A 23025-nucleotide genomic window follows, 5' to 3' on the forward strand; every position below is an offset into this window, starting at 1 on the left:
GTCCCTGCTTTAATTTTCTAAATTTCTTACTTTTTTTTAATAAAGAACTCTGAAAATCTAAATAGGCAATCACATCTTAGCTGTTTTTTTTCCTTACGGGGTGCATTTGTTCTTTTAAATAGTTTACGCTGGTTTTGTTATGCCGCACATTCTCATTTGTTGGCAATTTGTGTGAAGTATACAAAATACAAATAAAATAAATAGCAAATAAAACAAACCAAACAATGACGAGCAACGTAATTATAATATTGTTATTGGCATTGAATTTACAATAATGCCATTAAAATAGTCATTTCATGGCACTTCTTTGCAGCATATCTACACTTAAATACATGCCACTAAATATGTACGGAAGCTGCATGCCACATTTGTGTATTGCCAGTAATGGGCTTAACGGTTGTTTTGTGGTTTTTAACTGCAATTTGCTTCCGATATGTAAAACGATGTATGTGGGTTGCCTGTTGATGATTAAGTGCAACAACTGTTGTAATGCCATTACGACTATGGAATTGTAGTCTGAATTGTTCAAAATTCAATGAAACTATTTCTACAAATAAAATACAACATTAAGTTTAAAATAGCAAATAATTAAGCTGCTTAAAAGTTGTACTGTTGCGCTTGTTATAGTAATTGGAGCTGGGATATTTGTGCAAGTGAATATTTTTGTTTAACATCACAGAAAGTCCGGACCTGGGTAGAAAACTCATTATAGGAGGAAGTGAGTTAATTTGGTCCTATTATGTTTTGCATATTTCTACATATACATATTTGCATGTTTTCGTATATATTTTGCATATTTCCTATAGATAAAGCACTATAATCTTGGCGTGCAACGACATGCCTATCAAATAAAGCCGTAACGTACTCTCTGCATTGTTTTATTCGTCCTTGTCACGTACTTAATACGTCATAAGGACAATGATATTTTTATTGTAAAATCGTTTAAAGTAAAGTTTGTGTGGCACAGATTTTGGCGCAAAAGAAAAAGTATTCGCCATCGAACTATATTCCGCCCAATCAGCCGTACTTGAGAAGCTAAGATGTGAGGCTCGAGTTCATATTCTCCACAATTTTTAGTGCTGCTACCATCCTAGAGTAGACATTTTAAGTACGCACTGGACATGGGTCACTGTTTCGCCATGGTTGTCCTTACAAGAATTTGTCCTAGTCTTGGAAATTTCCGTAAAACGCCATCTTTTCTGTCGACTAGAATTTTAAGTTATTTGCATTCTCGAATTTTGACCTCTAATTTTTTTATTTCGAAAAAAACTATGTCTCGCTCCACTCTTCGTCTACTTATATACGTAGTATGTTGGCAGTTTTTTGACGTTGAGCACAGTATCTTGACTGCCACAAGATAGTAGTTGGAATCAATGTGTGATCGTCGGAACAAATACACTGTAATCGCGCCTTTCTTTTCTCAAACGGTAACCAAGGTAATTTCTCGTCTTTAGTGATGGAGACAGCATTGCTGGCTGATGAGTCGTTTTACGCTGGAACCTGGGGTTGCAATTTGCCGATATTCTGGGCTGCGGAAAATTCGATCAGTCCGTCATCGGATGCTTCCTCGTGGAGGCTAATTTTTTAGACAGTTAGACCCAAGATCCCTGCCTGGTATTCTCGGGATTTAAAATCACCTGGTGCGATTTTGATATAGTGACGGTAGCAGCGAATGTAAGTGCGCCCATAGAACAGATATGTGGACGTATTTTTCTTGCCTTTCGTCGGATTACGGATGAAAAAGAGCAATATGTTGAAGTATCTGACTTTGATGCGCATTGTAGCGAGACACTCTTCCGATTTTATGCTTCTTTACATAGCAGCTTTACTTAGTAGCCGTCGCAAGGCTCTTCATAAATTCTAGCCTATATAAATACAAAATATTAGAAGAAACAAATAGTTATGCTCAATGATACTAAACATGTTGAATTCAGTGCCCCGAGAAAGTCTTAAAGGCTGTCTGAGCCAGAGTATCAATGTTAATTTATTATATCTCAATTAACAACAATAAATTTGGTAAAAAATTGTTCTTGAACGCCACCAGTCAAGCAGTAAATAAAGTCTCCATTAAAGCAGTCAATGCACCTAAAATTCTTAACGCTGCATTTTGTATAATCTAGAACTTTTCAAGATCACCGATCATCTCTGACATGTTGGAAAGTTCAACTCAGCCAAACATTTATCAAGGCGCATACAATGCAGCGAATGACAGCTTACATATGTATGCTTTAAATCATGCCTTTTGCTTATATGTATGTATGTGCCATATATTTTCAAACGCATGTAGTTTGTAGTATAATCACTTAAGATGCACACAAAAGCCAAAGTCCATTCAAGTTCAGTAGTAGAACACCGCATACGATCAATCAACCAATCAATCAGTCAAACTGTTGAATATTTTGTTTATCTTCGATGGGCATCTGGAAGACGTCCACTGGCAATTACATACATATGTACGAGTAAGTGTACTGATGTAGATTTATAGCAAGCAACGCATAAATAACTGGCAGGAGGCGCTTACACCTTCCGCATGCGATCACTTAATTAACGATCGTGTGAACATAAAATTTTAGTGCAGAAACCATTAATAAAATACTCAAATGTGAACTTTAATTTTTTTCGCTTCTGTTTTGTTTTCTCTTAAGAGAAATTTACATATTTATAGTGCGATACACATATAGTCATTTCAACAAAGTGGACTATCACGCAACTGATCGTGCAACATGGCCATGCTTCAATACATCACTGCGTGCAACAGCTGCAGCAGCAACTGACAGCTAATACTATACATATGTAGTTGAAGTTGGAGGTGAAGGGATTTTTCAAATACTCGTACATATAAGTAGTGCGAAAACAAATGAGTGTCTGCATTTGATGTACGATGGGGGAATAGAGGTACTGTTGTGGTTGTTGTAATGTGAAGATTTCGAGCGCGCCACATGCCTGTTGTTTTGTTTTTGCGTGTTGTGTTGTGGCCAGGGCTGCCAACTTGGCTCAAAGCATGTAATTTTTGGCCCTCTTTTACTTCAAATGGCACTTAATTTTTCAGTTTGGCAAAATGCAAATTTTGAAAAATAGTAATATTTCATTACATTTATGTGAAATATAAAATTTTCTAATTACTATAGTGTATACAACTGGTTTATCTTACTTTGTTATTGGACTTTTGTTTGAGGAATGTGTTTCTAATTTTAATGCTAAATAGGAAGAATTAAAAAGAATTACACCTTTTTTGGCATTTTTATTTTTCTATTTGGCACATTCTCACACTTTTTTATCCTCAATATGACACTTCATAGGTAAGTATAGTCGGCAGCTCTAGTTGAGGCACGATCACCATATAGGTTTGCGCATACTTTTTAGTATAATTTTGTGATGAGTATTAAAAATTCACTGCGAGATTTTTTTTTTCTTTTTGTTTTGACCTTTTCGAATTTGCCTTTGCTAGTTTTGATAAAATATTAAAAATGTCTTGGACGAACTATTATATCATAGCACAAGTTGTTCTGTCAGCTTCCCATTCCTGGGAATATTTTCTTTACTAAATCTTAAAACAAAATGTCGAAATAAGCTTCAGTTGAAGCTATATCTTCGATAGCACTGGATCACAATTTATTTTTTTTTTGTTTACCGGGTGCCACTATCCATTTGCTATGTAGAATTGCTCGGTGATTCCGAAACTCAAGTTAATTTTTTTCTCTATGGATAACTTAACGAGATATTTTAAATTTACTGTTATTCAGTTTAAAAAAATTAGTAGTTCCAGTTAATGACGTATATCTTACGAAGCAATTGAACAATCGTAATGCGGCAAATGACATCACTTTTCTATAGGCCTGATAAATAGTTTGTGTGTTATTAAATATTAATAACAGTTTTTTTAAAGAAAAAATGAGAAAATTTTTTTAAGAAAACTAAGCTAACGATGAAGAAAATCGATGGCTAGCTAATAATAAATCTATTATTTTTATGTACATAAACAAGTAATCAAATCATTGGTCTTGAAGGGAATGTATGTGTAAATGTACTAAGGAAATATATGAGAAAATTAAAAAGTCGATACAATTAACAGTCAAAAGGTACAGTTTTTGTGTAGATTTCGTACTGAAGGAATAATTTATTTCCCAACACTGACATACATATGTACATATGTACATTAGACTGCATCACCAAAAAAAGTTGCGTTTTTTCCGCCGGGATTACAAAAGTTATTATATTTTAAGACGTTCACCAAAATATTTGGGAAAAATATTAAGATTTAAGTGAGCTGGACCGATTTGAAAACACCTCCAAAAATGGAGTTTTTTATGAATAAAAATAGTTTCGTAAAGAACTTTTTGAAAAAACTCCCCTCAGATGACAAAACAGATTAAGCTTAAAAAATCTATATACAAATATTTAAAAATATTTTCAACGGAATTGTAAGAATGAGATTTTTGATGCTGTTTTTCTTACTTTTTTCAAAGATTGATTTACGAAAAACTTGAATAACTGGGCCAAAACTATTCTGATTTAGACATATGGGATCTCAGTAGATAGGTATTTTAACACTGTTTTATTTCTGTAAAAAAAAAATTGCTATCGTTTTTCCCCGGAATTATAAAAATCAAGATATTTTAAGACATCCGCCAATATATTTCGGGGAGTGTTTTACGTAAGCTGGACCGATTCAAATCTTTAATAAATAAAATTAGTTGTAAATCTTTTTCCAAGAATCACCTCAGCTGATTGAAGGGTTTAAGCTTAAGGTAAAATTTTTTTAAAAGTTTATCTACGGAATACTTAGGTTTTTGATGGTTTTTTAAAATCCGTCCAGATTACGTAAATCTTAATAAATTGCCAAATATTTTGGCGAAAGTCTGCAGATATAATAAATTATCTAATTCCGGTGGAAAACCGCAACCTCTTTGGTGAGGCACCCTAATATACATATTTACGTACATACGTATGTATGTAATTGCTTCTTTTGACATACTATTAATGATCTGTTTATTCACTTTAGCTTTTGACTGTTTATGCATGTAAGTATTTGTTTTTTTTTTTTATAGAGGTTAGCGCCAGGAGATGTTTAGATTTTGTTAATAATGTATGCGATTGATATGGCTTCTCTTAGTTATTTGTATGGAATTTCTTTTTGGAAAATGTGTAATTGTTTGATACAAAAGCCTTGGAAATTGTTTTCAGTATTACCGGTATTCCCAGTCTGCTCTTCAGCAAGATATTTATCACCTTGAATGGTTAGACATAAGTACATAAATATGTACATACAGCTCAAACTATATCCTATCATTACGGCAACGAACAGCAAAGCAAATGGGAATAATCAGAAGGTGCCAGCTATTTAGGTATGACGAAAGTAGAAGAAATGTCTCGAACATATTTTCTTAAATGATGTTTTACTGGGAGCTGCCTGATGAGAACCCATGTTGCTAGAATAGGTTTGCAGTCAAACGACTACTCTCGTAGCTGCCGTGATGAGGAGGAAATCGAAAGCGTGCCACTCTTCCGCTTTGACGAGGGCTCTTCGACGCTTGTTGCGCAATTATTATTTCGAATGTTTGGCTGAACTACATATGTTCAGCAAGTATCTACGTCTTCATTAGAGCTAGAAATTGATTCCATTTCCCATTCCCAACCCATGGTGGTCTGAGTGCGTCCTTTTCCTATGCGGGATGAGGGCAGCCAAGATAACCTAACCTAACCAAACCTATGGTGTGTCAGGCCGCTCCAACTGTACAGCACCGTGCGTAGAAAGCTTTAAAGACTCTCTTTTAGAAACGAACTCGTTGGTTATAATATGTAGACATGCAAAAGTGTTTATTTAAAATTTACATAAATATCCAGAAGAAAAGTTTGCCTACAAGACATTTTCAAATTTATTTGCCATAAACGATGCAAGTAACATTCAGACCAGCGCCGCGCAAAGTTCTTACTTCTAGAGAAGCATACGTTAAACCGACACCACCATAGAGCAAAGTATTTATTGGGCCGGAGCTATTTTTGAATTGATCTTGCAAGTAAATCGAAGTAATTATTTTGCTGTTACTGGAATTCTGTAATAAAAAATTATTAAGAAAGAAATTGTAATATTGTTTATACATATAGTAGATAAAGTATTTCAACTAACCGCTACGGGTATGTCGAATACAGCAATCTGATGCTTATTTTTTATTGGTGCCAGAAGGAGTTTTTTCGAAAGTATAACGGCACTATCGTCAGTGCGAGCACCCCAAGTGGTGCTTGCCGCGTACGACAAGGCGAAAACGCCGAAGAGCATACATATCAAAGCAATTATTCTCATTTTTAGAAAATTTTTAAAATATAGATATAGTCTTTTTGTATTCAAATTTGTTACTCACTAACTACTTACTGCTAGATATCAACTGTTTGCGTTGCGATAACTTGTTGGATTTTATAGCTGCCGTCAGTTAGGAAATATTTAATTAAATTCGCAGAAATATTATTTTTCTCTAATTTGACCAGATTAGATTAGGTAAATCCAATAAAAAACAAAAGAAAGAAGAAATTAAAAACAACAAACTGCATAGGAAGTAGTTTTGCTGACTAACTAATCGAATCAATTCATCAGTTTCAGTTATTGATAACCCCATATTATTTTGCTCCAATATCCATGGCTTCTAAGCTCTCTACCCTTTAGTGATCACTAGGGATCTCTTTGGCCTAACTTGGCCTTATTCCATACTGATTTGATAATATGTTGGGATAGGAGCAAGAAAATCTTCTCTGAAATTCACAAAAGGCTACATTAGTAATTTAAAGTTGGGATAAAGGCCTTTTACCTTCGAAGTCACAACTAGCAAATATAGGATAGATAGACTTATCTTTAGTTGTCGCCTGTCGGATAATCTGGTGATTAGTTCTTTCAACCTAAAGTAAGAGTAATCAAAATTCGAAAGACTTTTTTCAACTTTAGTAATTTTGACAGACTTCCAGACAGAGTTGAATATTTTACTATGTATCTGCGTAATTACTTTTTCTGAAACCGTTTTTACTACTTTTGGCCGCTGTAGTCCCATTGTGCGTCGCCACCGCCGCGCCGATGTTTTCGTAACTCGTCGGCGGGGCGTGAGGACTGAAGCCAACCTACCCATTGTAACACTTTTTTATAAAAAGCGCTTGTATCCACTTAGCTTCATCGTTTCTTATCGTTGTCTAAAATTGCTGGTAAAATTTATACGAGGGCAATTTAAAATTCGGTGGCTTTTGGAATAAAATATATATTTTTCGGCATAGAAGCATTTTCTCAACATGGTCTCATTTTAGCTCGATATATTTAGTTCAGCGTTTTTCCAATTTTGCAGTCTCAGCCAAATCATAGGTTTCCAATATCCTAACATACTTAAATAGTATGTACTAAAGTAGACAAAGCACAAAATAAATGTTCAGAAAAGTGGAAAATTTTTGGAATTTTTCAAAAATGTTAATATATTTTAGAGTTCTAACAATTTTTTTATGTTTTATACACAAGTACCATGAACATAAGAATTTTTCGACAATTTGTGATGTTTCATGGATTTCAGAATAAATAAAATTCTCAAAATTTTGGAGAATATAAAAATTTCTAAAATCTTAATAATTTTGTACATTTCAAAATATTCTCATTTTACCAAAATTTCTGGAATCTCCCAGATTTCGATAGTTTTTAAAATTTTGGAAATTATTGTAAAAATAAGCAATCTCAAGAAATTTAATAATTTCATAAAATTCAAAATTTTGGATTTTTTTTTATTTTCTAAGCCTTCGAAATAATTGAAACTTGCTGTGACTTTCAACCATGTCAAATAGTATAAATTCGAAAAAAAAACAAAAAAAAATTGAAAATTAAATTATTCGAAAATTTTGAAAATTCAGTGAATTCGAAGAACTTATAGGCATTTTTCACCAGTGTGTTATAATTACATAATACAAATATAATTTTTCAGAAAAATAACGAAATTGATCAATAATTGCGCAATTATGCGGACGCAGATACGGCCAATAATTGCACAATTTTGTAAGTGCTCACGATGTTGCAGGAAAATCGCACTCACGTGTGTTCACAGGGTGGCTTAATTCTTTTTTAATTTCCCCAATTTCCGAAATTTCCGCGTGGTATTCAAAAAGTCACTGATTTTTGAACCTGCCCTCTACTCTACTCGTAAAACTTTACATAATTTTAAAATGGTAAAACATATTCCATCACATCCTACACCGTAGTCATTGGCGTGAATAATAAAGTGCCAGCGTAATAATTTGGTGCGCCAGCAAGGTAAAATAAATAGTCAAAAGAAATTATTTTTTTAATTTGAAAATGCTACCAGCTAAGTGTGCCGCCTTAGTAAAATTATCATAACTGGTTGATTAAAGTAAAAACGGATTCGATGCATAAATTAACCGATAAAGATAAAAGGAAGATCGAATATTTCGATAAGTTAACCGAATTAATATTTGTAATTAAATAATGATTAGTGTGGGCTAGAAATTTTTCTATTTAAATTTTTCGAAATTAGTTTCGAAAGACACATGTATGGTTAATTAAATTGTACAATGATATTTATGCATTTTCATTAATACAATGTATGTATGTATGTATATTTACTTACACACATGAAAAAAATACCCACGATTTTGTGTTTTTTTTTTGTAATTTTCTTCTAGCTCAAATATAGTGAACTTTCGACTCAACGCCACAAAAGTATAATCAATCCATTTGCAGCGTGCACCCGCGCTAATCGTTGCAGCTGTTTTCGTTAACCCAAAGTTGCAAACTGCTCGCTTATGTACACATGTGTGCGCACATACCGTTTGTGGTGTTGGTGTACAAATGGAAATGTCAGTGCAGGGCATTAACGCTTCAGCGGGATTCCATCGCAGCAATTTACCCGCCTAGCACTTTCAATCGCTTGATCGCTTGATCATTGTGGGTTGCGCTCTCATAGCTGATTGCATGCTGTGTTGCAAAAATGCCTCGGTTTTTTGCCCCGTTTTCATTCGATTATCGTATTGTTTGCTTTTTGATCGTTTGCGTGGGCGGTAATACATATGTATGTATTTATGTGAGTATGTGGGTATATCGGTGTGTTGCATGCCAGGCCAAGCATTTTGTGCCAACAATGAACGATTTGCAGCTGGGAAGGTGTGTGCCTCGGCCCTAAGAGGCTATACTAGATGGAGAACGATTTTAGATATCAATTGAAATACATTTCGAAAAATAGTTTGCGAAAACCGTTTATATGAAACTACATACTTAGAATGGAAGGAACGATATGAGAAAAATATTTTATCTTATCTTTATAAACAAATGAAAGGCAGCTTGGGAGAACAATCGATAACGTAAAATGCAGTGTCTTTTATGTTTCCGATCCTTGCTTCGAAAACATTGCCATGCTCTGGACCCTAATACACAGGTTGAATGAAAGATCTTACCATATTTTTCGCTTCAGCTGCTAGCCATTCGTCTATAAGGCTACAGAGTTAGCTTGCAGGCCCAATACCGAATCGAATTCCTGGTCATTCCTAGAAGACATGCTTGATTAAAATTTGTTCCTTATATTGAAGGTCGGTGAATTGTAGTCTGTGGCCTTGAAAATTTCGGAGGAGTGTACTTGGTAAGAATAATGGTGGAGTGGAACGTAGTGTTTTCCTATTTTAGTTGAAAATACGATAAGACGTACGACTGCTAATACACCAGCCAGTGCATTATGTTGGCAATGATTTGCATTAATTTCCTATAGCGGGCCTCAAGATTCAGGACAATTTGATGATCATGTATAATTGCCCATTATGTTGGATGTTTGTAGTCTCTGATGTTGAAATTTTTTTACCCAACACAAGTAGGTAAATCGATTTTATTNATTTTTTTTTTTATGTATGTTACCGCATAACTTTGGACCACGTCAACCGATTTCGATAATTCTTTTTGTATCGGAAAGCTAGTGTCTCAAAGGTGGTCTCATACTGGTTTAGATCCGATCATTGGATCATGAAAAAATTAACGGTACTCCTAAATTTTTATATGAGAATTGAAGTCGGTTTTGGTTTTTGCTAAAAAATTACTTGTTAATTTAAAAGGTGTAAATATGTTAAGAAGCGGTCGCTTTGGCTAAGTGGTTGGTTAGCAGTGCATATGTATTACCGCTCCGCAGGTGTGAAAAACGTTTTTTCTAACAGCGATCGCCCCTCGACAGACACAATGGCGAACCTCCGAGTGTATTAAATATACATATGAAATGGCTTCTCATAAAAATGCGTTTGCCGCTCAGAGGCGGCGAAAATTGTACGGACGCATACCATCAATTGAGGGAGAAGCTCGGCCAAACATTTAGCAAATTTAAAAGTCCCAAAATATTATTATATATTATTATTATTATATATTCATTTTTTAAATGCGTAAGTTACTCAGTGTACTCAAACTTAACTAGAATAACAAATGCAGCAGCTATATGTTTGAATATACATACGAGTATATTCAAGTATGAATGCACGAGTACGTATTTAGTTGCCAGTACGAAAACATAGTTGCGAGTCATTGTGAAGCCAACAGCAAGCCATATGCAACATGCTGTTTTGATTGAAATGATAAGTTTCGTTTTTTTTTTTAAGTTTTTCCATTGTGTGCTATTGAAATGAAAATAGGATGAATAATAAGCGTATATACAATGCTACTCGTAGATGAAAAAAGTAGTGTGGTGAACAGACGATTTGCTACATACATTCCTACTGCGTTGCATGAATGCTTGTTGGTACATAGTAAATATGTATGTAAAGAGCTATAGATAAATTTAAATATTTGCAGTTAATCTTCAGTGTTTTAGAATTTTAAATTGTATGCCTTGGTAAATACACATATGCAAATATTTTGTAGGTCAACAATGCCTTGTATAATTAAATGATATTTATTAAACAGCTGCAGCAATTATTGCGTGATCCATAAATATTACAAAAGTGTAATAAAATTGTTTCGCAAAGAGTGCTAACAAGAATCACCAATGCATACCACTGCTTATTCGCATTTGGCACTCCACGCGCCATCAATTTTGCTTTTAATCAAATAGACACTGCATAGCATATCTACACGTAAACAAAATTGCATTTGACTTGCAACATAGCTGACAGTCATACAGTAGTTGTGCATGCAACAGTTACACTCAATAGTCAACGAACCAATCAAGCGAACTAAGAAATATTTATCGTGCATGAATGTACATGCCAGGGTGTTGTTGCGAATATTCGCATTCGCAATAATCAATGCGAATAATGAAAAAATTGTTCAAACCAGTCACAGAAAAAAAGAAAAATGAATTATAGAAATAAAAATTTAAAAGAACTGATGACGTCACAGCTTCTCCTAGTTCTAAAACAGCAAAAAAATACGAGAATGAGGAATTCTTTGGAAAAACCTTTAGAAAAACCTGAAGCATCCGGTTCGGCTAGTTAAAAGAATGATCTCGCCATGATGCTAGATTCTTCAAGCGAAGCTGAACGCCAGGAGAATACATCTGGCATTAGCAGCCCCGAATAAATAAATAATAAATATACCTGAAAGTACCCCGAACTGGTGGAGCGTCAATCGAAAGGAATGTAGAATGTTGTCAAGTTCCTCACACAGATATTTGTCGCCTCCACCATGAAGTTTTCCTAGCAAAGAGTTATTTAGTGCTGCAGGTTTGATTTGGGACCCTTTAAGCAACAAGCATTCGCATTCGCGGATGTCTAAAATTCCACATTCGTAACATCCCCAGTACATAAGTACGTACAAACTGCTTTAACAGACAACATGCGCTCACAAACGTGCCACAAGTTTCGTGCCACAGCGGCATTGTGTGCCGCTTGCTCAGCTCGATAATCAAATTTAAATTTATTTTATTTCTATTTTTCCTTTTTTTTGTGGCATTTACTTTGTTTGCTAGTTTGTGTTGTTGCTGCTGCTAGTGGTTGCCAATCAATCAACGCAAAATCGACGCGCGTGACTTTGAGGTGAGATGAAAATCGAAATAAGAGATTAATTTGCAAAAAAAAAAAAATGCAAAATAGATAAAAATAGTTTAAGTGCTCATTGCGAAGAGGTTGCGACACGCAGCAATAACACTAAAAAATTTTGATTGCTTTCTCAATTGCATGCAGTTAAATTCTTCATAAAATTGTAGGCAAACATGCGATGAGCAGGAATAAGGCCATTGCTTAGAGTATTTAGATACAATATAGGTTGAAGACATGAAGACATTGTGATTAAAAATGGTCTATTATGAAAAAACGCTTATTGGTTATCAAGCATTTCAAATTTTCTTTGCAACGAATTTTAATACATATGTACACACGTCATTTGATAAACACCGGCAAATTATTAAGGGTTATGCTTTGCGATCAAAGTCCCTGGATGGCGGATTATTTGCTTCTAAAATTATTGTCTTGATAAACCGTGTTTTTTGCAGTTCGGTTTCGCTCTTCACAAATTGTTTCGCCTAGGGCTGCCGATTTCCCCTCCACCACCTCAGTTGGCTACTTTTAGGAGTGTAGAGCCAAGCAGTGATTTTCATTTTTATATTAAACTAGCAAATACCCGGCGTGCTTCACTGCGCCTTAAAAGTATTTTTGTGTTCTTCTTTAAAAAAAAGTAAAATAGATTTGAAGAGCTTTGTGAAGTGAGATTTTCGATTTATGAAATATACTTTACTCTTTATGAATAAGGGTGATAGTTAATATATTTTCGAAGGCTTACTTTTACTCTTCTAACTCGATTCAACATGTCGTACATTTTCTTCAAAGATGTATTGATTGAGTATTTACCATATTTTATCACTTTAACTGAATTAAATTGCGGAGTGGCAACCCGCTGCAAAAATATTTTCGACAATAAATTTTCTTTACTTCTTTAGTTTGACTCCCACGTTGTAATATTTCGTTTATTTTATCAATTTAATAACTGGATAAAATTTTTAAATTTTTTCCCTCAAAATATTTTTGGCAGTAAACTTTCCTAAAACTCTTTGGTTTGGTACCCATAATGCAATATTTAACTTATATATCAATTAAATCAAATTAAATTTTCAATTAGGTGGCAACCTTTGCAAAAATAATTTCGACTTTAAGTCTTCTTAAATTTCTTTACTTTGACAGCAATATTTACTTTATCTTATCAATTAACCTACTCTGCCATTTTTAAAAAGGTGGCAACACTCTAATTATTTTTTTCTTAAATTTTAAGCTAGGCCTCATGCAATGCATCGCTGAAAACTTCATTCGATTCTATGCATTGGTTTTCGAGTGATGCGCGTACAAACATACAGACAGACAGACGAAAATTAGAAAAATTGTTGATTTGTTTTTTTTTTGTTGCTCTAATAAAGACCCCTAATATTAACTTTTATTTAATACTTATCTATAATGTAAAGACATCGGACTGTTAGAATTTTATTGTATGTATAGATTTAAAATTTTTGGTGAGAATTTGCAGAATTTTTATATTTTGGAATTTGGATTTCTATATTCTTTGTTAGACAGTGAGCTAAATAGGCTTTTAATAAAAAATATTAAACTTAAATAAACAAAAAAAAAAAAACATTAAAATCGTCATGCATTGGAGTGCCTTATACTTTTGGCCAAGGCTGTGTGTACTTATGTATGTATGTATGTGTTTTTGTGGCTGCATTGAACTTAGTCTTATTCTAGGATTTATCAGTCTGCTCTCTAATTGGCCTAGTCTTCATTTTTTAGCCCATTGCAATGCTTTAATTACCAGCCAGTAATATTTTTTTTTTGTGCTAAGAAGTTCAACTTCAATATAGTCCTTTCTCTAACACAATTGAGAGCACTTAAGAGCTAACTTAAGAATTAGTACAGACATGACCTTGTACAACTCATATTTTTTATATAGATACATACGTACATAGTATTCACTTTCTATAGAAGCTAAGCTGTAAAATGGGAAGCAAATGGAATGCAAATCATAATTAGGTGGCAGCAGCAAGTCTATAAGCTTGCAAACTACATATTTACTTATATGCATACATTTTTGTGTAGCTTGAAGCTCGGAACACTTTGACGACTGCAACTTCACGACGTAACGACAGCGACATCATTTTGTCGACAAATGTCGCCTTGAAGCCAGCTTCTTAAACATTTTGAAGACCTCAGCGACATAGCAAACAGCTGATTTTAAAGTTTGACATTTTGGTATATTTATTTTACAAATTGTGTATTTTTATTTAATTAAATAAGAAAAACATGAACTATCAAGAATATGTGATTAATTTTGCGACAATTTAATTTTGCAGCACTACATCTACTCATTGTCGCCAGCAAAATTAGAAATAGATTTAATTTGGCGACGTCGACAATTGCAGTCCTGCAGCCAAGATGTCGTGCTGTCGTCAAAATAATTGTGTCCGTAAGAACGTGTGTATTTAAAATTTGACATTTGCTGCTTGTCGCTTGCTGTCGTCAAAGTGTTCCGAGCTTGAAGTTGTGCATTAATGCTCAAATATATAGTGCTTATCATAACTATACGACTTGCCACATATTGATAAGTTTTGACTATTTTTTTTTATTATATTTTAGTTTTAATTACTATTTTTTTACTCAAAATATAGTTCATTTTTTGAAGAAAACGGTATAAATCCAGTTTTCAATCTTTGTGCAATAATTAAAATAAATCATAACACTTTCGTAAAAACGTCTACCTTTTTTATTCGATTTCTTAGAAATATTTCTGTATATTTTTTAATAGTATGCAGTTTTGTAGCCCACTCCATTTAAGTATCATAAAGTGCAAGTTTGAAGAAGCTGGGACTTACCGTTGATTTAATTTATTTTTTTTTGGTTCAAAGCGTTGCACATTTACTCAATATAAAGAAGGAATTTAAAAAAATATCAAAGACAAGCTTTTATTAGTGGTTGATAAAAAAACAGTCCACCAAAAATTATTAAAATTAAACAGTAATAAAATAAGTAGTCAAAATTTGTCAATATATGGGTGTCATATGGTTATGACAAGCACTATATACATATGTATGTACGTTTGCGTGCACATATGCACATACAAACTTTCATTCCGATTTTCATGAGTACCCTTCAAGTGCTGGCTGTGCAAAGAGGCGAGGCGTCTGTCTGCGCACTTCATTAAAATTTACTGCATAATTGCCTTTGATTGATTTGTGTGCGCTTTGTATTGCACTGGCAACAACAAAAAAGTGCAATAACATAAAAAAAGCGATTATATCGCGCAGAAAACTGAAAAATATTGAATGCTGCTCATAGATGCTTATGAAACTGTGAATGCAAATAGGATCGTTTATACACATAAGTACACATACATACATATGTATATGAAAATATGCCTATTCTGCTTGCACTTACACGCTTATGTATGAGTACTTCAGTATGCATGAGGCATGCAGCAAAATGTAGAGATATGTACATAGTTCTAGTAGTTACTCAATGGTAAACTACATACTGTCTACGTGATTGGCAAATGAACTTTGGTCGCATAAATAAAAAATTATTAAAGTACTCGTAACAATTGATAGTGTAAAAGAGAGCAGAAAAACAAGAATCGCATATAAATTCGCTTATTTGAAGTCAAATTAGCCATATACATGTGTACATATGTATGTATGTTTATGATGACCTTTTTAATTAAGTGCAGCATATTGTTGTTGTACTTTTATTCAGGCTCATCATGTCATTTCTATGGGTGAGAGTGTTTGTAATAATGCAGCAAGCGCCCTCTGGTCGACCATGAACTACTTCCATTAACAACATGTAAATATGTAGGTAGACTCCGAAATGTATATTGCAATGTATACTGGGGAAAACATTGAAATTTGTATAACTGTCCAGAGTGTGTTAATAAGTGTTTGTCTTTTAGGAGGCAGCACGAAATCTTAATCGAAAGCCTACAGAGAACTAACGAGACTTTTTGGTATTTTCCTTTATGGTGTTGGGAACCATTGCTAGGAAGAAATCATATCCCACCGGCCCCGAGGCAGTGGCCGCTCTGCCCAACTCCTCATTTCCCTCGACCCATGTGCCCTGGTATCCATATCAGTTGAATATCATTAACCTTAGCCAGAGCATGTGGGGAGGCCACACACTCCAACACCAAAGAGGACTTGATCTCGAATGATGAGAGATCCTTAAAAGTCGCCTGATTATCGCTCGCAATTATTTACCTCTCACTTCGATAATTTCTTCGAATGGTAATCTCAGCACACAGACTGATGGCTAGACCTTCGCTTCAATGATGCTAGGACGGGTTCCCAGGGGCACCGAAAACTTAGGTCTGGGGCTAAAAACGCCTGCTTTCTATAATAGAGGAACTCCAGGTCGCCTTGCTATAAGTGTGAATCCTGAAGTTTCTTTTGAAAACCACCACTCTGTTAATATCGTGCTTGGAGGAAATAACTAGAGAAAGCTTACACAGGGATGCGTTGAAGAATAAAAGCCAAGTAGAGGGCAACTCCAAACTTTAACCACTTTCGAGACAATTGATTTTAAATATCAGGTATACAGGTTTACAAAAAAAAAAGTTTATGCATATCGAACCAAACCTCTATATTCTTATGTTATTCGATGCGCTAAATGCAATGACGTCGGGTTCGAGGTTATTTGAAGTTCAAATAGCGAAAGGTTCATTGAATAAGCCAGAAAATTCATATATATGGGTTTTTCGACTCGCTTTACTTGAATCCGGGGACCTTGATTCGTCAGGTTATCTAGAGGTCATGCCAGGGACATCTTAAGGTCAAACTAAGAGCAATTGTATTAAATTTTCATGCTAATTTTATGATTTTTTCCCTACTTGACTGACATCCAAATGACATCGAACCGGACATGATGGAGGCTAAAAAGCCGATCTTGGAATCGCATTCAGCGCGTCGATTAACATAGGGCTATAAAGGTTTGATTCAATATGCATAAACATTTTTTTATCCTTTATTATTTAAAAGAATATGTATCTATGTATATATCTTTTTGGTTGGTCCACTATTTTTTAAATGTAAGTTCAATGGTAACCTTTTTTTGTACTTTTCGTTAAAGGGTTTGTCAATTATTCAAGAACATTAACAACACTTAAACCAGCGCTTGAATTAACGATTTTTCATTAAGTGTTTGCTACTTCATATTATAAAAAAGAATTGTATGGAAAAAAATTGTAAAAAAACGTGACTAAAGCGAAATTCAGACTCATTTCGCCAGTTGCGTCAAGTATCTTTTATTTTATCGAAAAAAGTTAACTTACAAGAAAAAAAAAATATTTTTTTAACATAATTTTTAAAATCGAATATCTCGAAAACCGTTAAGTTTCGGAAATCATATCATATAACCAAAGTAATCAGAAATGAGCCAAATAATAATGTCCTTCAGTATCTAGCACGACTTTCCCGGTAACCCTATATATGCACAATGAATGAAGAATCGGACTATCACTCAACCAGCTTTTAGCCTACAACCTTCTGCACATATTGCTTGCAACGGCGACACGCAACAAATTTATGCCTTTTCCACGCTACTCTGCCCATCTGACTCACTGCAGCAGTGGGATGCATTCTTCAAAGCTCGTTTGGGAAAAATATCGTAGTACAATAACGAAAAAAAAAACACCAAAACAGAAACCAAAACACAAGCTTTAACACTTCGTTCTTGTGGCCACAGTGTTGTACCTACTATGTTGCGCTAGCACAGCAGTGAAGAAATGCATACGAACACCACAAATTGGTTGGTAGGAGATGTGAATCCACACACAAACACTCACACATTGCCATCAGGGCACGCAAACAAAAAAGCCTACGTTCATACATTCATATCTATGCCAATGGAAGTGCAACAATGCGAGGAAAAAATCATTTCTCTTTTGTTGTTGTCATTGCCACTATGCTCATAAGTTTACTCGTCAATGGGTTTGCGCCTTTTATCCTCGCACTGTACGCATTTTCTTGTCACGCATGCATAGTCCAAATGTGGTGCGGTGACTATTAATTTTTGTCAGTTGGCGAAGATTTATTTTTCGAGGCCTTTGGGTCACTTTGATGGGCGCACTTTTCTTGTTTGCTTGTGTATTTGTAAACATGGCATGCAACAAATAAAAAAACAACAACAACAACAAAAAAGAATGTGAAGAATTTCAAATTAATTCACTTAACTTGTTTGACAGTTCTTTTTATCTTGTTATTCGTATTTCGTTTTGCTTTTTTCTTCCTTCTGCTGTTGCAGTGCATAGTACCAGTGTGCGTTGGCAGGCGGCGCACAGTGGGTAATTTTGTATGGAGGTAACTGAAGTAATAATTAAGATACCGCAATAAAACTTAAGGAATATGTAAATAGAATACCAAGAATGGATGGTGTGGAAAATGGACTAAATCTGACAATAAACACGCCTACTTTTAGTAAAAATTAAGGGATCTCAACAAAACTTAATGAATATGTTAATAGAAGACCAAGAAACCTATTGGAAAAATGAGACTACAACTCAAAGGAGGCAATTCCCCCTATTAAGTAGAAGCAAACGAGAGGAAAAAAGCCAAAATTAAGAAATTAACGTTGCCAATTACCCCATGTTAGAATTATCGGAACTTATCTGAGCTCTGAACTGCAGTTAAGCCTTTGGTGGAAATAGGCTATAAGATAGGTCTAACTTTTCACTGCATCGAAGATGTTGGTTATGTCACTTCCTCAATCTCTGATAATGCACCACAATCTCTAATAGTGGACACCGTAAGGCTATATGCAAGCCAATCTTCGTTTTTAGAAAAGAGAAACTTCTTACATCGTGATCTGCATAGCCATTTTTTTTTTTTAAACTTAGCTAGAAAGGGTCGGTTCTCTTCGCTAGATATTCGCTAAGAAGATCCGGTTCTAGATCCTGGTGCTTCTGTTTCAATGTTTCAATGCACTTATGCGCATCCGAATTGCTTGAAATGACCGCATCACTTATTCTGTATAAGAAATGCTGAAAGTGGCCATGATTTCGAAGAAAATTTCCTTTTAAATTTTTAAGAAGATTTCTTACGAACTCAAGAGAATATTCATGTATTTACATGCATACATCTGTTATGAAATTTTTTTTATGAAAGAAACTTCTAAGAAATTAATAAAAGTGTAAAACAAAAGGAAGGCAAGGAAAATTGGACTTTCAAGAATGGTTACTAAAGTTTGGACATAGTATGGTTGAAGCCCGAAAATTACTGTTCCCCTGAGTTAGAAATACTTTGACCAGTCTTGTTCTCAAGTTGGCTGCGATTCTACAACTCATTGGTCACGTAAATCAAACTTAACATTTCTTGCGACTTGCTACCCAGTATTTAAAACGAATTGACCACCATTAAAGAAAAACTACTGGTTCAGAATTTTTCAACTAACATAACGAGCCCTAACCATCAAAATAACGTAAGCGACTTTTTTTCAAAAGTTTCTTTCTGATGCAGAAATATTCCTAGACCATCTAGATGCATTTCTGTGCATCAGAAAGAAAATTTTGAAAAAAATGTCGCTCACGTTATTGTTGTTTTTGGTTAGGGCTCGATATTTGTACACAAAAATAATTGCTATGTAAATTGCAGTCTTTTGTTAATTTATTCCTAATTTCTAATGATGCAGATATAGGCAGCCAAAGATGGTTTAGTATTGATCCTAAAGCTTCAAGGAATCATCAGTAATGAAAACCTAGCGGGGGCAGGCATTTAATTTTTTTTTTAATAAAAATCGCAATAATATTGAGATTCTTCTTCAGAGTGATATTGTCACAAATCAAACAAACCTACATTAACTTTTAATATGCCATTCAACACGGTATAGTATGTCCTTTTATATAACGTAAATAAAAGTTTAGGACTAATGTTGAAATCACGTATTAAGGGTTAAATACTTTTACATATTATATTCATAGATTTTATGGCTTGGTTCTCGAGCTAATTACTTGCCAAATTAATGCTATTCGACTTTTTTTGGGAAGTCATATAGTAATGGTATGTAGGAAGCCATCCGTGTAAGTTTTTTTTTTANCTAGCTGCGTTTATTTTGAGTGCATTTTAATTGAAGCTATAAAATCGAAATCACCAGCGATTAGAAAATTTCATAAAAGGAAGAGCTGATATTTGTAAACCTTCCATTTTATAAGCGCTTGTCAGTTATGGTATTATCTTATCTGCTTCATTTTCTGTAAGTGGATTTTCTTGTTAATATACTCTTTGATCGTTTACTTTTCGACCTTATATTTTTCTCACTTTTTGCTTTTTAAATTGGCATCCATTCAATTTTTGTTTATTTTGTTTGCTATAAAATTAAGTGACGATTACAATTTTATGTTTTTTCATTAACAAACGAATGCTGATAAGAATTAGGCTTTTTATATATTTCTAGATTTTTAATTAACGTAATAACCAGTTACATTTATTTAATAACCCAATGGTCGCTAAAACATGTCATTTTAACTCCTATAAAGTTTTATAGCTAAAAATTTAATTAGGTTTAGAGAAATTGGTGACATTGATAAAATTCCACTGGGCCAAGGTTTGAAATAAGTTGGTTAATTGAATTGGTTTCCTTAAGCCGCAAATATACTGTAACACCGTGCAACAAAAACCTAAAAATTTCAAAACACGCGGAGCAATCAATATACCCACGATAAATACTAAGGTTCAAATTTAGTAAAATTGCGTTTATAATTTTTCTCTCTGGTGTCATGACTTCTTAAAAGGACTATGAAATTACAGAAATATGATTATTTAAAAAATTCCAGTGCAATGTGGAATAAAAATGAGTGCGAAATGAAAAAAGGATTTTGTAGAATAAAAATAATAAATATAGATTTTGGTTCGCAAGGACGAATGGATATTTAAAATGCCTTTTTTACTATTTTTTTTATCTAAAACTATCAAAGCTAGAAATCCGAAATTCGAGGAAGTGGCCACGTATATATTGCTGCTCTTTAACGTATAATTTTTTCAAAAATATATATTTGATATTTTCCAGGACATTCAAGGATAACATTTTAAAAGGACATTCCCTATACCTATACGTCCTTGCGCACCAAAAAAGTTCATCTTTTTCAATTCTATAGAATTTTTTCTTTTCATGTGTTACGCACATTGTGATATTAAATTGCACTGACTTTTTTTAAAATAATTTTTAGAATTAATAAAATCTTTGAATTTTCGAAGTTCTTTAAAAAAAAATCCTGTAGTCAGAAGTAAAAACGCAGTTTTATAATATTTTGTTCCTAGTTTCGCGAGTATATTGATTTTTGTGTGTGTAAATTTTACTGTCTCACGCTGTAGTCAACGGAAATTAAGTTTCTAAAATCTGTAGACTTTTAATTTTTTGAGCTTTATTTATTTTCCCTCCAAAATAATTAGTGTACATACATACATTTTTAAAGTTTTATTTTTATGACTGTAATAAAAACTAATTTCTTGAGCGTAATTTTATCGCTAAGAAAAAAAAAAATTATTTTTGAGGTTTATTATTTTAGCAGATCGAAATCTTCAAAACGCCACACCGCCTCTCCTTTAAGGATTATCCATCGCTGTTCGCTTTTTTCTCAATTATCCCGTTCCTTCTCCAATCATACCCCCAAAAGATGAGTGGACGGGAGGTTTGGAATGAGCCACCAGTGAATTTTTTCACGGAAGGAGTCTATTGCAAACCGTGTATGAAACAAATCGAGTCGCCTGCAAACACGTAAAGTAATTACATTTTATTACCTTCTCACTATGTTTATGTACATAAATAAACATCTCCTGCATGCACAATGCACATTGCACATTGTATTTGCATACAAATACAAATTAATAAATCACATAGTCTCATTAAAAAGCAATAACATTCAATTAGCGTTCATATCGAAGATGTAAACGAGCTTAAGTTAAAACAGTTGCAACTTACGCTAATCAAAGTTGGTTTTTTATTACCAAATAAAATTCTCATAAAACTCTGTCACATACTTAGAAGCACATTACAAATCTATGTATGAAGATGCTGTATTGTACTTCTAGCACTGGATGTTTAGTTACAACTCGGTACATTCCCTTGAAAATTTGTATGTATGCTGTAGGTATTGTTTTCGCTAGCCGAATATTTAGTTTTTGCTCTAAAGTACCACAGTGGAGTTAATGCCGCAATTAAATTGACTCTTCAAATTTTTGGATACAAAACGATAGCCTATACCGCCGGACTGCAAGGTAGAGTGAGCGCCAGTGCCGTAAAGTGGAGTGATCGTAAATATAAATGCCTGTAATTGTGCCGTTGTTGACTTTACCCTGTTGGTTGCAAGGAGTAGTTGACAGAAAAATAAGTGTTAATGAGTTAAGAATTAAAAGTAAATTTGAACAAAATAGCTGAGGATGAATGAAATGCTGGCCAGTCCAGCAAACAAAGTTTTTTAACTTAATCAATACTTACACATTATACGACATTTTTTGTTTTTTTGTTTCTGGGGAATGAATTAAATCAAGGCGATTTTTAGCGTTTTTGTTTTGTTTAAAGAATTAAAAGTAATTTAAACAGGGACATAACAGTTATAAGTTTTATCGCAAAAACGTTGCTCCCATAACAGTTATTAGGTGAGAAATATTTTTTATTTCCTGGAGAAGAGTTAAAATCCAACGTTTATTTTTTACGTTGCCTGATAACTGTTATGTTTTCTGTTGCCGATAAGAGTTATTTCCCAACGTTTATTTTTTACGTTCCTTGATAAGAGTTATTTTACAACGTTTATTTTTTAGGCAGTTTGATAAACGTTGTAAGATTAGGATATTGATGAAGATAAAGATGGAGAGCAAGATAAGGAAGATGAAATAAAAGTGGGAGGGTGAAAGAACTCTTACCAGACAACGTAAAAAATAAACGTTGGGAAATAACTCTTTTTGGCAACGAAAAAATATATTTCCCATCTAATAACTGCTATGAAACAACGTTTTCGATAAATTTCGCAATTCGGGCAACGTTTTCAAATTCGCGATAACAGTTATTTTTGGTCCCTGAATTTAAATGCAAATATTTATACCATCAAAAGGCCTTTCTTGGGGTTTT

At 33.8% G+C, this 23025-nt stretch overlaps 1 protein-coding gene across 1 annotated transcript; it reads right to left on the bottom strand.

The window, feature by feature from the left end:
- Positions 1 to 5802: 5802 nt before the first annotated feature.
- Positions 5803 to 6325, bottom strand: LOC108373295 (uncharacterized). The gene is made up of 2 exons (XM_017629164.1): positions 6128 to 6325; positions 5803 to 6053 (listed from the first exon to the last, which is right to left on the bottom strand). Exons 1-2 carry the CDS (start codon positions 6299 to 6301, stop codon positions 5877 to 5879), a joined length of 351 nt encoding a protein of 116 aa, XP_017484653.1. The 5' UTR covers positions 6302 to 6325; the 3' UTR covers positions 5803 to 5876.
- Between the last annotated feature and the right edge of the window lie 16700 nt (positions 6326 to 23025).

This window comes from Rhagoletis zephyria, unplaced genomic scaffold (genome assembly GCF_001687245.7).
Source record: "Rhagoletis zephyria isolate East Lansing unplaced genomic scaffold, Rhagoletis_zephyria_1.1 Rzeph_scaffold_06564, whole genome shotgun sequence".
Classification (NCBI taxonomy): Eukaryota; Metazoa; Arthropoda; class Insecta; order Diptera; family Tephritidae; genus Rhagoletis; species Rhagoletis zephyria.

Bases quoted from the DNA above. Each gene is read 5' to 3' on its own strand.
- LOC108373295 (XM_017629164.1), bottom strand. From the start codon at position 6,301: ATGAGAATAATTGCTTTGATATGTATGCTCTTCGGCGTTTTCGCCTTG. The intron at 6,054-6,127 runs GTTAGTTGAAAT...TTTTTATTACAG, and splicing joins TATTCGACATACCCGTAGCG to AATTCCAGTAACAGCAAAAT.